At 31.4% G+C, this 15,942-nt stretch overlaps 1 protein-coding gene across 1 annotated transcript in view; it reads right to left on the bottom strand.

Moving 5' to 3' along the window:
- Positions 1–11,894: 11,894 nt before the first annotated feature.
- Positions 11,895–15,942, bottom strand: part of LOC143074228 (uncharacterized) — a 36,206-nt gene continuing 32,158 nt past the window's right edge. Inside the window, exons 26-30 of the mRNA XM_076249777.1 lie at positions 15,595–15,627; positions 14,547–14,645; positions 13,955–13,987; positions 13,126–13,208; positions 11,895–12,013 (exon numbers count right to left, since the gene is read on the bottom strand). Of these exons, the coding sequence (XP_076105892.1) occupies positions 12,008–12,013; positions 13,126–13,208; positions 13,955–13,987; positions 14,547–14,645; positions 15,595–15,627 (254 nt within the window). The 3' untranslated portion in view covers positions 11,895–12,007. The remainder of the gene's footprint in view (positions 12,014–13,125; positions 13,209–13,954; positions 13,988–14,546; positions 14,646–15,594; positions 15,628–15,942) is intronic.

Raw genomic sequence — 15,942 nt, 5'->3', positions numbered from 1 at the left:
ATGCCAGACTTTTTTGTTTCTGTAGCAAAGATTGACTAGATGTTAGCGGATAGGTGCTACAGTCTGAATAGAAAACAAGAGTTTACGTTATATATGCGTCCTCCATTAGTACAAACAGTTGAAAAATCGGATTTATGCCATTTTATTTCAGGCACAGTGTTGCTAAATCATCAGAAACCTTAAGCCTTGTCGTATCTAAATGGATTATATTACTCTTGTGGTAAACTGTTCGCGTGGAATCCATTTACGAATACAGACTGAATCATAGGATCTTAAAAAGACAAAGAGATGTGCTTTTAAACGCATTCTAAGTAGAGGGAATTTACTTTCATGTGGTAGAAAATGTCTTTATAAATGGGATTATGCGACATCAGACTGTTATAAAACTTTTGCATATGATTGCAATTATCACGTTTAGTGTTGTTCTAACAAACATATACCTCAAAAATCCTCAAGTTTCCAAAATTAAAATTCTATATATACGTGTGAACCAATAACTTGTACAACTTGGACATAAGCAGAGGGCGATAGTTTCTCTGAATGAAGAAATCACATAATAATAATAATAATAATAATAATAATAATAATAATAATAATAATAATAATAATAATAATAATAATAATAATAATAATAATAATGCACGTTTCAGGTAAATTAACTGTGTGCACCACATTTTGTATGTTATTTCGAATAGACAGGGAAAAAATACAGTCATTACATGTACTTATAATTACTTAAAATTCCATTTTGAACCGGAGTAAACCATGAAAAACGTTGATGACGTCACGGTCACATGCCTAAATTATGTCTATGGGCTGATAAACAAAACAACGTCAGATAATCCGAAGACGCGTTACATCCAAAATTAAATTTTAACGTAATGGATTACTAAATTTAACAGGTTATTCCTAGGAATTATGTATTTGTATTATACTTTGTTCACTGCTATACATTCTAGAGCGTCTGAAGACGCTTAACAAAAGTTGCAATTTATAGCTATATATTTGTGTCGGGTCGTTTCAGGGTGTTTGAAAATTTGAATCAGTGTACACCAGTACCTATTCTACCGTTTCTTTTTGTCAACATAAATTTGTATGTCGCCACTTTGTAGCAAGTACATGTATTCAACAAAAGCGCAATGATGAAACCATCATAAAATGGATAACAACTCAATTAGGAAGTCGTCTGACAATTTCGGCTATTTGACGAGTTGTATATCTTGTCTCCTGGTAATTTTTTTTATTTCAAGTTTCTCTGAAGATTTCTGCTCTTTTCATACTCTTTATATGTATAACACTTTTAATAAAATTGAAAAAGCACGTATTTTACCATTTGTGTTCTTTCAAAGCCAGGTATATCCTTTCGAATGGGGTAACTAGATACTTTTTTTTATTATAAACTGCATTCCAAGTTGATGAGTGTGGCTAAGTTTGGTCCGAGGAGAACAGTTTTTGTTAAAAACAAAATGAAGAACTACGGACGACACCGGACGCCAGTCTCTACGTGATGAGGATTCATGCCAGACACAGATAGAATTGGAAGACTTCATCTTCAAAATTGAAATTTTATTTTAAATAGTTCTATATTCTTTAAGCTAAATATTTTAAACAAACAAATAACAAAACACATTATAACATATATGCAAACGTATCGATACCATGGTGTTTGTTTATTTTTATTCTGTGAGTCTATATTAAAAAAAGTTGTATCTTACATATTCACTAATGACATTTAAAATAATTGTTATTTCAAATATAAACCGCTATTACATCAAGATTATTATAACTTGGTTCTTGAATAAAATATAATAAGATTCTACAATAGTTCAAGGTATTTGTAAAACACAAAAAATATATACATAGAAAATCAAAGTAAACACGTTCTATCAAACCTTCAATATTTATACAAAACATGTCCTCAACATCTTGTAATTTTTCTTAAGCCTATCATCACCTGTTGTCGTAATTTCCTACTCATAACAATATAAACTACAAAGTTCAAAGAAAACCCAATAATCAAAATAATTTCTACAATTGGTCGCATCGAATATAGCAATTGATTATAAAGTTCACTTTGAGGAACATAAAAATACAATAAGAAACTTATAATCATAATAATGTATGCTAATTCAGATAGCACAAAAATTATGCAGATTAGAACTACTATAATTGTTGAAATTCGGTTCCTTTTCAGAACAAAAGCATTATCAGTCCATGGCAAACTGCTTCTTAAGATTGTCAATTTGCATGATATGTAAATAGTACATACAACTACGATTGCACATGCTATACATGTCAAGAGGTTAACTACTAGATAGATATACATATAAGTATTTAAAAAATAATCTGCATATTTAGAATTTTTACAACAACTGCCTGCAACTTCCTCAAAATGGAAAACAAGTTTGATTATAGGACTAAACAGAGTGATGCTAAAAATTAGAATAAACAAACATGTTAAAGTGCTCATCTTAATACTAAGATACCGTCTGCTCCAAATGGGAAATGACACAGCTATTGTTTTCTGTAGACACACCAGCAAAGTAATTAGAACAGAAATAAAGTGGAACAAATATTTTAAATCTAAGACAGTGCCATATACAGCGCATTGTGGATATGTAAACATGTAAATAACCAGGGTGTTATCTGTGTTTCTAATATGATGGTAATTATGTTGATATACAATAAAAACGGGAAGAACCATAAATATTGCAGTTATAGTGTCAGATACAGCTAAGGCTGATAAAACGATCGTCACTGGAGTTCTGTTGTTTTTTTTGAATGAATAGATATAGAGCAAAAGCGTTTACTACTATAACTTCAGCTGCTAGAACTACTTGTGCATATGCTATTTTTCTGTTTGGTATATCAAACATTACATTACCGTTAAGGCACCCATGCCAAATTTCTAAACAGTTGTTTGCAGAGTTAAATTCTATAATATAATTAATCAAGAGATAGTCTCCTTCCATTGTTTTTTCACCGAATCAGTCCAGATGACTGTATGAAATAAACTGGTCTATACATGAATGCTGCTTGTTTGTAACAAAAAGTGATATTTCGGTTGAATATGATGGCAAATTAATCCAATGGAATAAAATGTTTCTATCTGAGTTCAAGCTTCTCGAAGACAATTTTGTGATCACTTGATTTGTGAAGTACAAATATTTCCAACAAAAAGTTCGTTTTCTTAGGAAGAGGCTGATATCATTATTATTTAGAAAATTGTTCTTTGTTTCAACGACACTTTTGAACTGTCTTGTGCAATAGGTTGAATGGTCAGTAAAATATATTCCTATATCGGAAAAGTACGGAATTACTGTATTTGCAATGTAACTGATGTTGTATGTTTCTAACGGATTGCAGAATAGCTTTCGATATACAATATTCTTTGTAACAATATGGAACAGTTTTTGAATATTTTTGACAGTTATCCATCGACGATAAAAATCTGCCAATTTATGTAAACTTCGAGAATCTTTTTTACCTATTTCAATGGTAATCAAATTTGAGTCGTCAAATATTATTACGAACATGTCCTTTGACTTATGCAGAGGATATATAATTTCAAAAGTAGATGGTTTGATATTCTCCTCTAGATTTGTAAATTCACAAGTTGTCTCATTTCCATATTCTGGAATTAAGAACATATACTTGTATAACATGTTTGATACTATACAAATAAAGCCTTTGTATGAGATCGATACAAGGATATATTGACATGAAAGGCGTATATTGACTGAGGACGAAGTCCGAGGTCGATATACTTCTTTGGGTCGATATATCCTGTATTGACCTCATACAAAGGCTTTATTTGTTATATTATTAATTTCCGACCATATTTGTATTAAAATCGTTATTTGATTTTGTTGGAATTTTATAAATATTATATTTGCTCCATGATAATATCAACATATTAGTTGTTATTTCATTTACTTTTTTTTTTGTTTAAAATTTAATTATTTGAAGATTTTTTTCGTTACATAATTGATCACAGATATCATTTGTTTCAAAACGTTTAACAATATCCTGAAATTCATTACATGACGTCACAAAGTATATCGGTTTTGAGATATTATAAAAATAACCGTGCAATATGCTTTTTGCTGTGCAATATGCATTTTCCTATCCGCCATTTTCTCTCTACCTTCGAAAATATAGTTTAATATGTGACTATCCCTAAACGAATCAAATTTGTTAAAATATACGAATTAATTATATTATATTGTATACTACATATTTAGACATAATATTAGCAAAATGTTTCTAACAAGAGTATCGCAATAACAATTATGTAATATATATCTAAGACTTGCATACAGTATGGTATCACTAGTCTTTTACAACTAAAGGATCAGATGATTTTTTTTCGTGTAGAATATCCTTTATAGTAACGTTTGGATCAAAAATCAAAAAGTTTAAAAAAACAAAAGTACATACGAATTTGAAAAGCATTGTAAAACTAATATTCCGGACGGTTTCGCCAAATACAGCTTATATTATCTATTCCTGGGGTAAAACATCCAAAGTTTACCTTAGTTTAATCAAGAAATTCTTTGAATATCCTCTTGGATATTATAATCTGTGAATGTTTTATAATTAAAAAAACGACGTATTTGATTAAAGGAATATAAGATTTTCAAAAACTGGTGGTCTTATTTTTTTTAATTGAAATTCAGTGATAATTTATATATTTCACATAAAGACACAGAATGTACAAATTCTTCTCTGTGTGATGGTCGTTCAAGGATTCATTGTAGTTGTATTTTTGTATTGGGGTGTCAATCCATGTGATTTGATACCCAATCCATGTGATTTCAATCCATGTGATTTGATTGGTTCAATCCACCATTTTCTACATTTGAAAATGCCTGTACCAAGTCAGGAATATGACAGTTCTTGTCCATTCATTTTTGATGCGTTTTGTTATTTGATTTTGCCATGTGATTATGGACTGTCCGAATTGATTTTCCTCTGAGTTCAGTATTTTTGTGATTTTACTTTTTGCACACAGTTGTCAAAACAGTAAATCGCTTCTCCGAGAAAATCACTGCAGATTTTACAGTTAGTATGAGGCAATCAATTGTTTTCAATTAGCCTGGACTATATATTGATGCTTCATGACACATTTTATTACTTAGTTTGACGTCTCACGTGATGGTCAGTACAAGACGGGGAATATTGGATTCTTCTATTGCTATGTTCAAAATGAATTGTAAGTTTTGGTTCAGGTTAACTTGTTTGCTTTCTAAATGATTAGCTATCTAAATGACATGTATGTCATACACATAAAAAAAAATAGAATGAAACTTAATAATTTCAAAGCGTGCGAGATTCTTTTGCTGGATTAACCTTAATTCGAAACAGTCAATGCCTAAACTTGAAAAACCAAGGACATGTACATGATGTAGGTTAAGAATCGAAATATTTGAACAGCTTAATAAATAAATTCAACTTTAAAATGAACAAAGGGACAACTATCAGGACGATCTAATATCGTTAGTGTCAGTATCGAAGTTCTGACTACATATCTGAAGACAGCATTGAGGACTAATAATTTACTTAAAGCAATACCGATCTTGTTCAATGTAATGCCATTGAAGTAACATTTGGTGGGGTTCGTGTTGTTTATTCTTTAGTTTTCTATGTTGTGTCATGTGTACTATTGTTTTTCTGTTTGTCTTTTTCATTTTTAGCCATGGCGTTGTCAGTTTGTTTTAGATTTATGAGTTTGACTGTCCCTTTGGTATCTTTCGTCCCTCTTCGTCTAATTTCTTACCTGATATATATCTAATCGAGTCGTTCGACGGATAAGAAAATGTTTCGTTCTTTAATGATATCGAGTTGTTTGCTTCCTTCTCAAACATGTTAGATAATGTAGTGTTGCCTGTTACCTTTTGATAAGTGTTAAAGATGTATATTTGTCTGTTTTCGTCTCAATTATGTTATAAAATGTATTTTTGTCTGTTTGTTTCCCTAACATATCAAATGATGGCTAAGTAAAGGTAGAAATTTCTCCATTTTTATATCTTTGTAAATATCCATGTATATTGTTGTCTTTAAGGTTGGTTCTGTGTCCTTCCTCGATCTCTCCGTTTTATAAGAGTCATATTTCCTTATTATTTATTTATGTTTTTAAAATATTCAGATTGATTAATCATATAACGGTTTTACCAATACAGTGTAACCTGCCTAATCCAACACCTTAGTTGTTCAACTTCCCGACTTCCCTGACATATTGTCATGGTCCCAAACTATCAATATCCTTGCAGAGAAAACACCTTAGTATTCCGACACTCTACCTATTCTGACATTTTGTGCAGGTCCCCAAGTGTGTTGGATAACACTGGTTACACTGTGGTTGAAGGAGAAATTATTGACCTCTAGTTCAAACTATTACGTAGTATTTATGAAATGTTTTACCTAGGTTTTAAAATTTCCCTTGACACCCTTTATCTTTAAAAGATCGTTTAGATATAATAAGAATGTTCTTATCCCGGGCATAAAAACAATGCCGTATTTGGCGAAACCTTTTCAACTTTTTATCTCCAGTGCTGTACAACTTTGTACTTTTTTCACTTTCGATCTTTTATATCTGGGCGTCACTTGTAAGTCCTGTGTGGACAAGGCACGTTTTTGGCGTATTGAATTTTATACCTGATGCTTTTTGTTATCTATTAATCATGTTTTTCTTTGTCTAATATGTTCTCCTATTTATTTGTATTGTAGTCCTGTAATATTATGTTGTCATTTCAATGTTATATTTAACTTTGCCATTAAAGTGCGAGGTTTGGCATGCCACAAAACCATGTTCAACCCACCACTTGTATTCCCCTTTAAAAGTGTCCTGTACCAAGTCAGGAAGATGGCCATTGTTATATTATTGTTCGTTTCTGTGTGTGTTGCATTTTAACGTTGAGTCGTTTGTGTTTTCTCTTATTTTTAAGATATTGAGATCAGACGTGGCACGGTACTTGTCTATCCCAAATTCATGAGTTGGGTTTCTTGTTATATTTGTTATTCTCGTGGTGTTTTGTCTGATGCTTGGTCCGTTTCTGTGTGTGTTACGTTTCGGTGTTATGTCGTTGTTCTCCTCTTATGTGTAATGCGTTTCCCTCGGTTTTAGTTTGTTACCCCGATTTTGGTTTTTTGTCCCTGGATTTATGAGTTTTGAACAGCGGTATACTACTGTTGCCTTTATTTAGAGTTTTTTCTCCATAAATTCAATTACAAGTATTTCATCACCGCTGAGAGAATCGATGTACAAGCAATCCTTGAAATGTAATTCACTAAACAGAAGTCAAAGTCCTCGTGAATTTAAACTCTTTTACTTTCAATGTCCTTTTTCTATAGATTATAAGCATAAGGGTTTTCGATAGGGACATTCATTGTGTTACTTTATCATTAGAGCGCCTGTTTTTTTTTTTCAAAAAGGAGGAAACTATTGGTATTGGTATATGCAAATTTTAGAATCCTTTTGCATGCAATAAAATAAGTTTAACAAATAAGGTATGATTGATGTTTGCTTTTCACCGCCTGAGCGCAAAACAAAACTATATCGTGGCGACGGTTAATTCCAATATTTTTACAATTTACAGTATAATTTTAGACTCAGAAGGTTCTTTTATTTATAATCAAAATTCTGTTCAAAGCAATTCACGAATGTATAAAGAACATTCAACACTAAGATAACGTAATAAAAATTAGATTCATTTTAAATTAATACAACATTTTTATATTTTATAATATATTCCAACTTCCCACAAGAAAATCTCGATCAAAAATCAAAACGTTTTAAAAGACAAAAGTACATACGAATTTGAAAATCATTGTTAAACCAATACGCCGGACGGTTTCGCCAAATACAGCTTATATTATCTATTCATTGGGTAAAACATCCAAAGTATACCTTAGTTTAATCAATATTGTCTTTGTACATGCTCTTGGATACTATGGTCTGTGAATGTTTTATAATTAAAAACAAAAGCATATTTGATTAAAAGAAAATAAGATTTTCAAAAACTGGTAGTCTTATTTTTTTTAATTGAAATTCAGTGATAATTTATATATTTCACATAAAGACACAGAATGTACAAATTCTTCTCTGTGTGATGGTCGTTCAAGGATTCATTGTAGTTGTATTTTTGTATTGGGGTGTCAATCAATGTGATTTGTACACAGTTGTCAAAACAGTAGATCACTACTCCGAGAAAATCACTACATATTTTACAGTTAGTATGAGGCAATCAATTGTTTTCAATTAGCCTGGACTATAAATTGATGATACATGACACATTTTATTACTTAGTTTGACGTCTCAGGTGTTGGTCAGTAAAAGACGGGGAATATCGGATTCGTCTATTGTTATGTACAAAATGAATTGTAAGTTTTGGTTCGAGTTAACTTGTTTGCTTTATAAATGATTAGCTATCTAATGACATGTATGTCATACATATACAATAAATGGAATAAAACTTAAAAATTTCAAAGCGTGCGAGATTTCTTTTTGCTGGATTACCCTTAATTCGAAGCAGTCAATGCCGAAACTTGAAAAAGCATGGACATGAACATGATGTAGGATAAGAATCGAACCATTTGAATAACACAATAAATAAATTCAACTTTAAAATGTAATGAGGGACAAATTTGAGGACGATCTAATATCGTTCGTGTCAGTATCGAAGTTCTGACTACATATCTGAAGATATCATTGAGGACTAATAATTTACTAAAAGCAATACCGATCTTGTACGATGTAATACCATTGAAGTAACGTTTCGTCTGATTTCTTACCTGATATATATCTAATCGAGTCGTTCGACAGATAAGAAAATGTTTCGTTTTTTAATGATATAGAGTCGTCTGCTTCCTTCTCAAACATGTTAGATATATATATAATGTAGTGTTGTCTGTTACCTTTTGAAACGTGTTAATAGATGTATATTTTTCTGTTTCCGTCTCAAACATGTTCGATAATGTGGTGTTTTTTACTTCCTTCTCGAATATGTTAAATGTTGTATTGTTGTCTGTTTGTTTCTCGAACATGTTAAATACTGTATTGTTGTCTGTTTGTTTCTCGAACATTTTAAATGATGTAGTGTTGTCTTCTTCCTTCTCAAACATGCTACGTGATGCAAATTTGTCTGTTTGCTTCTTAGACATGTTGCAGTCTGTAGTGCTGTCTCCTTCCGTCCTAAACATGTTAGATAAAGTAGAATTGTTCATTTCCTTCTTAGACATGTTATACAGTGTAGTGTTGTCTCTTTCCGTATTATTGATGTTAAATGGTACATTGTTGTTTATTTTCTTCTTAAACATGTACGATAATGTTGTACTGTTTGTTTCCTTCTCAAAAATGTTAGATAATGTAGTGTTGTCAGTTTCATTCAAAGCTATCGAACATATTAATAGGCTAAGTACAGGTAGAAATTTCTCCATTTTTATATCTTTGTAAATGTCCATGTATACTGTTGTGTTTCTTAATTTTGGTTCTGTGTCCTACCTAGATCTATTCGTTTTATATGTGTCATATTTCCTCATTAATAATATTTCCTTATTATTCATTGATGTCTTTTAAATATCCAGATTGATTTTCCTATAACGGTTTTACCAATACAGTGTAACCTGCCTAATCCAACACCTGAGTTTTCCAACATCCCGATTTCACTGACACACTAGTACTGTCATGGTCGCTAACGATGCATATCCTTGCAGATAAAATCCTCCGTTTTTCTGACACCCTACTCATTCTGACATTTTTTTCTAAGTGTGTCGGATTACACAGGTTACACTGTAGTTAAAAGAGAAAACATTGACCTCTGGTTCATACTATTACTTATTTATGTGATGTTTTACCTAGGTTTAAAAATTGCCCTTGACACCCTTTATCTATAAAATATCGTTTTAAGTTTTCCCTTGATACTCTTTATCTTTTAAAAAATCGATTAAATTTCTTCTTCATAATATCAATTACAAGTACTTCATCACCGCTTAGAGACTCGATGTATAAAAATTCCTTGAAATGTAATTCACTAATCAGAAGTCAAAGTCCTCGTGAATCTAAACTCATTCACGTTCAATGTCATTTTTCTATCGCTTATAAGCATAAGGGTTTTCGATAGGGACAATCATCGTGTTAATTTAACATTAAAACGCAGGTTTTTTTTTCAAAAAGGAGGAAACTATTGGCAGTTTTATATGCAAAGGAGTAGGTCCGGTAAGGGCCGATTTTGGCCTCAAATTTCAGGTCCATCAAACGAAAGATTTTGGACACTTTTTAAACACTTAAGTGTCTATTTCAATTGATTCAATTAGTTTATGTGAAAGATTTTAACTGATTGAGTCATTAAAAACGCTCCGATTAAAGCTTAAATATGAAAAATTTATCAAATATGCCGAAAAACGTAATTTTTCAGATTGTTTTTGTCAAAAATGAAATTGGCCACATCCGTGTTCATCCTCAACCTTTATATATGTTTTGTATTATCATCAAATACAACATACATTTCAATATTATGAATGAACACGGATGCGGGCACTTTTATTTAAGACGGAAACCGTCTAAAATTTAACTAAAATGCTAAAATTGTGAAGATTTCAGTAATTTATAAGCATGACTTAATGATGCTAGTATCCGATATATGTGGATTGTATTGTTAAAAACAGCCCATACTCCTTTAAGCAGAAGTATTCTACTTTCCAGTAACTAGCTAAAAGATTACATTTTTACAATTTTGTAAAACTGCTATATGTTGGGGCCAAAAAGGGCTTTTTGCTGAACCTTCTCTTCTTAGAATCCTTTAACATGCATAAATATAAGTGAAACAATTGAGACATGATTGATGTTTGCTTTTCGCCGCTTGATATGCACCGATGAGATTTCGAAAAGTATGATTTACAGCTGCAAGCTCTTGCTACCCTGTTAGTTAAGAGAGGTATATTTGATTCGTGGGTCTAGTTGGAATATTTCTGTTCAAGGAGAAACAAGGAGTTCAAAATTTAAATCGTACAGCTTGTACTTGATGAATACTGTAGTTATATTATAAGAAGTTTATGTTTGAAGCTGTATACTGTGGATTAATTATTTGTCGATGCATACCAATTTTCTTGGAACTCGTGTGTTCAGGTGAACGACGAATTTGAATGTTTAACCAAGTAAAATATTTGTATCTTCCAAACATACTTTATCATATAATATTTGGTTTGTTTGTAGACATTTGCAAATCAACGGTATCATATCAACGAAAATATAAGTTTTTTCCTCAATCCAAGGAAATTGGTATCCACGAAATGGAAAGAAATACTCCATTAAATGTATTCACTTTTGCATATAGATAACGTTATTATTGTTAATAGACGGAATATCAGTTGAATACTTGAATGTAAAATTAAATAATCTTGTTTCTTTGGTCTTCTTTCTTTTACATGTAGATGCACAAATTCTGACACATAACAGTATCAAATAAGGAAAGAACAAAGGAGAGGCGTACAATTTGTTATACATCAACATTGTTTGTAGTCTTCTTGTTTGCATTGTTTTACATTTGTCATGTCGGGGCCAATTATACCATACTATTCGGTATGGGCTTTGCTATAGTTGTTCATTTCTGTGTCATTTGGTCTCTTTTGGAGAGTTGTCTTTTTGGCAATCATACCACATCTTGTTTTGAATATGCCTACAGACGGCTTCGATCATTCTATTTTTTAATTACTACTAATGTGTTGTTGATGAAAAACTCCAACACACAGATCATGTTGGTATTATCAAATGAACATTAGATGTAAAAGAAGCATGCATTCAAATAAAAAAAAATAACAAAGAAGATATCAATCCGGTTATAGAAGCAGTATATATTGGAACATTTTTTTAAATTCAAAAAAAATAATGACAATAGTAACATATCTAGATTTTATTTTGTATCTCTAAAATGTTGGCTTTAAATGTTGTATTTCTTTTTTATGACATACTGGCAAGTCATCAATCAGGATCGTCTAATAAGTTCCACATCTATACCTGTAAAAGAACAAAAGCTTTTAATTCATTTAAAAAATGTCAGACTCCTCATTTCAAACTGTGGCGTTCAGATATACGTCTTCCACAACGTTTAGTTAAGCATAACTTGTAAGATTGCAATGGACCTTTCACGTAAATCTATTTTATTATGGTCATGATGATTGATCCCACACATTTATGATCAACTTATTCATCTTAAACATTGCCTGTGAATATAAAAAAAAACGTCATTAAACAAAATTCACCCCAAAAAAATGCTTGAAATTCCTGCGGACTTCCAATTTCTTAAGTAGGATAAACAGGATTTTTATATTATCGAATATCAAATGCTGACCTCTATACATCTAATTGTGTAATGTCGATAGGGTTACAGTCTTAAACAGTTCTTATCCGTATAAATATAAACAAACCGACGTATAAAAGTATACTAACAGGTATGATCACATGTAGCATTTATAGTGTTCTATTACACATGATAAACTCATCACATATCATATTGGATGTTTATTGTAAATATAACTTAATTGAATCTGCAAAATATGTTAAACTGAATTTTCATGTCGTAAGGAATATGAGAAAGTGTGTTAAAACACTCTACTACATCCTTTTGTCATGTTTCTGAATTGTGTTTTCTTATTAAATGTGTTCTTATATAAAATGTGTGGGAGATACCAAAAGTTATAAATGATGAAGCGAAACAGTTTAAAAGGTCCAGGTACAATAGAGGTAGGATTGTGGACAGTAGCTACGACAAGTAGAAAATATACATGACCAGCCGCGACACTTATATTATATAACGGTTCAATGAATAATATTATCCCTAAATCTTTCGCATGCTTAACCTGAATCTAACTCTCATTCATAAGGTTCTTTGTCAGAAATTATCGAAACCAACCAAAATCAGGATAAAGACGAAATTAGTCCACTGATTAGCAAATATTCAAATATCGTTAGTTATTAAAATAGACAAATCAAAATGGGAAATATGATCGGAGGGTTTTGAATGATGTCGAAAAAGAGCGCGTGCGTGTGCGTTAAAGGGATAACAGTTTGCTATGAATGCATTACAGAAAATCAAGTTATAAAATTAAAATAATAGGTGAAACACGTACCGGTACGCATACGCAGTCTGTTCGTGGACAGTCGGGTAGCTTCTTTCCAGGTGGGCATCCTCTTCTACATTGCTTACATGGTGCTGAAGATATATTACAAAAGTTTAAATATGGATTTATACCATTTAATTAAAGTTTTGATTACATGAATATCACCAAGGGAATGAAAGTAATTTTAACAAATGTATTTATGATGTTACGATTTTGAAATTGAAAACATCACTTTAATTCTGATATTCGTTTCTAATATCATTATGGTCTACCATGATTTGCCTATGCCTATATAAGTTGCTAGCAAAACCTTCATGTTCATACATTTTTGTTTTAACTAATCATATGTGTCGTTTAATGTAATCATTTTGTTTTTGTATACATCGGTCGTTCCTTTCTTGCATTTATCGACTTGAGAGTTTCTTTTGTCGCATTTAACACGACGAGTGTTCCAAACATATATTTTGTTTCATTGTTGTTACATGTACTTATTATTTTGTATTTGATTATGTTGTAAACCTTTTTTCCGTAAAATGTCCTTCAGTTTGCGGACGATATCGTAAACCGATTACAACACAAGGCAATTTAATACTGACCTTCAAAAAGGTATATATTTGAAGCGAATTTGGGGAAAAGTGTCAACATTATTTAAATCATTATTTTCTAAATTTAATTCCTTTACCCGCTTCTGCGAAATGCCTCGTTAATCAATTGTTCTTTGAATATTCATCCCCTAACTTCGTAAACAAAATTGATTTGGTGAAATCTGTATTACACATGATTCCATTGTGAATGTGTTCAATTCAACAAAATATACAACATAGATTCAAAATTTTACCTCGTTTAAACAAATTGTTTCTATTGCCTGCGACTGAAATAGAAAAGAAATTTTTAAAATAAATGCAGAATCAAATTGACAAAACAATATTATCTACTTTCTGGCTCAGCAAATTATCCTTCAAAGCATGGGAACCTTCGATAAAAAAGAATAAGAGAAATTTTGTTAATACGGTTGTGATATGAAAACAAAACATAAAGTTAGATAGATATAGGAATATGTGGTGTGAGTGCCAATGAGACAACCCTCCATCCAAATAACTTGTCGTGATACTCCCGTATTATAGTCAACAAATATAGAAGGTTAAATGCATTATGACGACAATGATTCTTTTTAATATGGAAGGTTGATTTTAAACTTCCTCTGATAATGATAGTGTTCGGCCGAAAGAACAGATGGAGACCACTATCAAAGACAAGGAATGGAAAATGATCACGCCTTCTGGCTCCTTTAAATGTGAGACCCCCTTTGAAATTTCAAATGTGCAAGGGAGAGGGGATTACATTACTTGTTTAATTATTTCAATCCGGTGTCCGTGTTCTAGCTTAAGGATCTGATACTGTGTAAATGAAATCCATAAATAAACGCTCACCTGGTACGCAGTCACAAACCACATTTGAACCGTCTTCAGGTGTACAATCTCGGATTCTTTGACCAGGTGGGCATCCTTTTCTACATTTCCTACATGGTGCTAAAAATGAAGTTTGGTAAATATCATTGATTTATAAATGTTTATTTGCCTGTATTAGAGAGGGAAAATGAGCATTATGTTTCATAATGATTGTCACTAACAACATAACTTAACTATATGGTTAAATAGTTTTTAATCACATTACCAAATATTTGTTTTTCACACTTAACTCCTAATGTTTAGATATGATTGATACTTTTTTCATTAAACAGCTTTTTTGTACATTGTTGGCAACCATGCATTGTTTTGTTATTCTTGTAAATGTTTTAAGATTTGACAGACTAAAACAGAAATAGATAACATATATTCAAAGTTTGCTCGTATTTAAACTATAAGCTCCGTCGTCTTGTATTCACTTCGGACATTTCATATTGCAACTTATCACCGGAGAATACCCTTCACTAACCCATGTTCATCGGACATTTTTGTCGCGATTTGTGTTTTGGATTTTTTAGGACTGCTGCCGGATCGTTATTTGCATAATATATGAATAAAGTAAACCACAAAAATACTGAACTCCGAGGAAAATTCAATCGGAAAGTCCCTAATCACATGGAAAAATCAAATAACAAAACACATCAAAAACGAATGGACAACAACTGTCATATTCCTGACTTGGTACAGGCATTTTCAAATGTAGAAAAGTGTGGATTGAAACTGGTTTTACAGCGCTTAACCTCTCACTTGCATGACAGTCGCGTCAATTTTAATAATATAGATAATTCTGCGTGAACAAAACAAATTCAGTAGGTCACATTCGTGAAAAGGGAACGGGATAGTGGAATTATAGTTTGAAGAACTAAAATACCTTCTCGCTTCCGTTCGGACATTTTCCTTTCAATATAGATCTCTCTCACCATTTACAAAAAAATGGTACAAAGATATCTGCATGGAAGAATAATCTAGTATGAATGAACTTAATTTTAAATCATCTGATTCTGAACCTTACCTCGTTCAACCAAGTTGTTTCTTTTTCCTTCAACTGAATAGAAAATGAATTTAAAAAAATATGAATATTGAATAAAAACATTTTGTCAAATATTCCTAAACATGTTCAGAAGAAAATTCAAATATTCGATAAAACAGACGTGTAGTTAAGTGTGTGTGCAATTCGTGTATTCATCGATCGGTTGGCAGTCGGTTCAAAATCCTTTGTCTGTGTTTCAGTATTGATTCAAAATCAAGTTAATGGAACTATGTAATATACAAAGACACATCTACAGAAAATATGCTGAATTAAAGCTTGTGCTTGTTTTTGAAATAAACTATGGTGAACAACTGTTAGAAAATGTGCAAT

The sequence above is a fragment of the Mytilus galloprovincialis genome, chromosome 5, assembly GCF_965363235.1.
Source record: "Mytilus galloprovincialis chromosome 5, xbMytGall1.hap1.1, whole genome shotgun sequence".
Taxonomy (NCBI): Eukaryota; Metazoa; Mollusca; class Bivalvia; order Mytilida; family Mytilidae; genus Mytilus; species Mytilus galloprovincialis.
Note: the sequence above shows the minus strand (reverse complement) of the source record. Positions and strands in the feature narration are given on the sequence as shown.